Here is a 1,305-nt window from a genome sequence, read left to right on the forward strand (position 1 = left end):
CCGGCTAGTTTTTTGTATTTTTTAGTAGAGATGGGGTTTCACCGTGTTAGCCAGGATGGTCTCGATCTCCTCACCTTGTGATCCGCCTGTTTTGGCCTCCCAAAGTGCTGGGATTACAGGCTTGAGCCACCGCGCCCGACCAATTTTTTTGTATTTTTAGTAGAGACGGGCTTTCACCCTCTTAGCCAGAATGGTCTCAATCTGACCTCGTAGGGTAGGGGTTGGCTCCTGTTTTCTAAGAAACTTCAGCCTGTCTTGGGACCTCTGGGTCGTGGTCAAACTGAATTCTTCACTGAGCTGAGTGTTGGTCTGTCCCTCAGGGAACAGAAGACGGAGCATATGACCAGAACCCTGCGGGGAGTGATGCGGGTGGGCCTGGTGGCAAAGGGCCTCCTACTCAAGGGGGACTTGGATCTGGAGCTGGTGCTGCTGTGTAAGGAGAAGCCCACAACTGCCCTCCTAGACAAGGTGGCCGACAACCTGGCCATCCAACTTGCTGTAAGTGTGATGGTCACTGCCGGGTAGGTGGGTGGTTGGTAGGCGTGCTGGTTGAGGATGTGGGGCCCAGGAAGAAGTGTCCAGCTAGGCCATGCTCCAAGAAGCACATGCCAGACTTGCCCTGGCACTTGCTGTGCATGTGTCTTCTCAGTAGGTGACGAGCAGGACACCAACAAGCCACTGAGCTTCTGTGGAACCTGACTGCAGGGGTCATAAGGACCCTGTGCCTATTTTGTGCCAGGCTGCACACAAGCCCAAGGTCATTGGGCATAAACTTCACATCTAGGCTCCATTGGATGGATGGCTAGATAGATAGCAGAGCTGTTACCTCTTCCGTTGGATCCAAAGCTTAAATGTAAAGAATTGTTCTTTTCCTTTTGAGATGGAGTCTTGCTCGGTTGCCCAGGCTAGAGTACAGTGGCTCGATCTCAGATCACTGCAACCTCTACCTCTGAGGTAGACAATTCTCCTACCTCCGACTCCCGAGTAGCTAGGATTACAGGCGTGCACTGCCACACCCAGCTAATTTTTATATTTTTAGTATAGACGGGGTTTCACTATGTTGGCCAGGCTGGCCTCTAACTCCCGACTTCAGGTGATTATTCATCTACCTCAGTCTCCCAAAGTGCTGGGATCACAGCCGTGAACCACAGCACCCAGCTGAAAATCTTTTCTATATGTTTATTTTTATAAATAGAGATGGGTTCTTGCTGTATTGCCCTGGCTGGATTCAAACTTTTGCCCTCAAGCAGTCCTCTCGTCCCCAGCCTCCCACAGTGCTGGGATTAGAAGTGTGAGCCACCACAC

General features: G+C 51.3%; 1 protein-coding gene across 1 annotated transcript in view; it reads left to right on the top strand.

Annotated features, from left to right (window-relative positions):
- Positions 1-1,305, top strand: part of ILF3 (interleukin enhancer binding factor 3, 90kDa) — a 39,681-nt gene that overhangs the window by 20,906 nt on the left and 17,470 nt on the right. Inside the window, exon 4 of the mRNA XM_011995031.1 lies at positions 298-498. Coding sequence (XP_011850421.1) covers positions 298-498 — 201 coding nt within the window. The remainder of the gene's footprint in view (positions 1-297; positions 499-1,305) is intronic.

Source organism: Mandrillus leucophaeus, unplaced genomic scaffold, assembly GCF_000951045.1.
Source record: "Mandrillus leucophaeus isolate KB7577 unplaced genomic scaffold, Mleu.le_1.0 Scaffold112, whole genome shotgun sequence".
NCBI lineage: Eukaryota > Metazoa > Chordata > Mammalia > Primates > Cercopithecidae > Mandrillus > Mandrillus leucophaeus.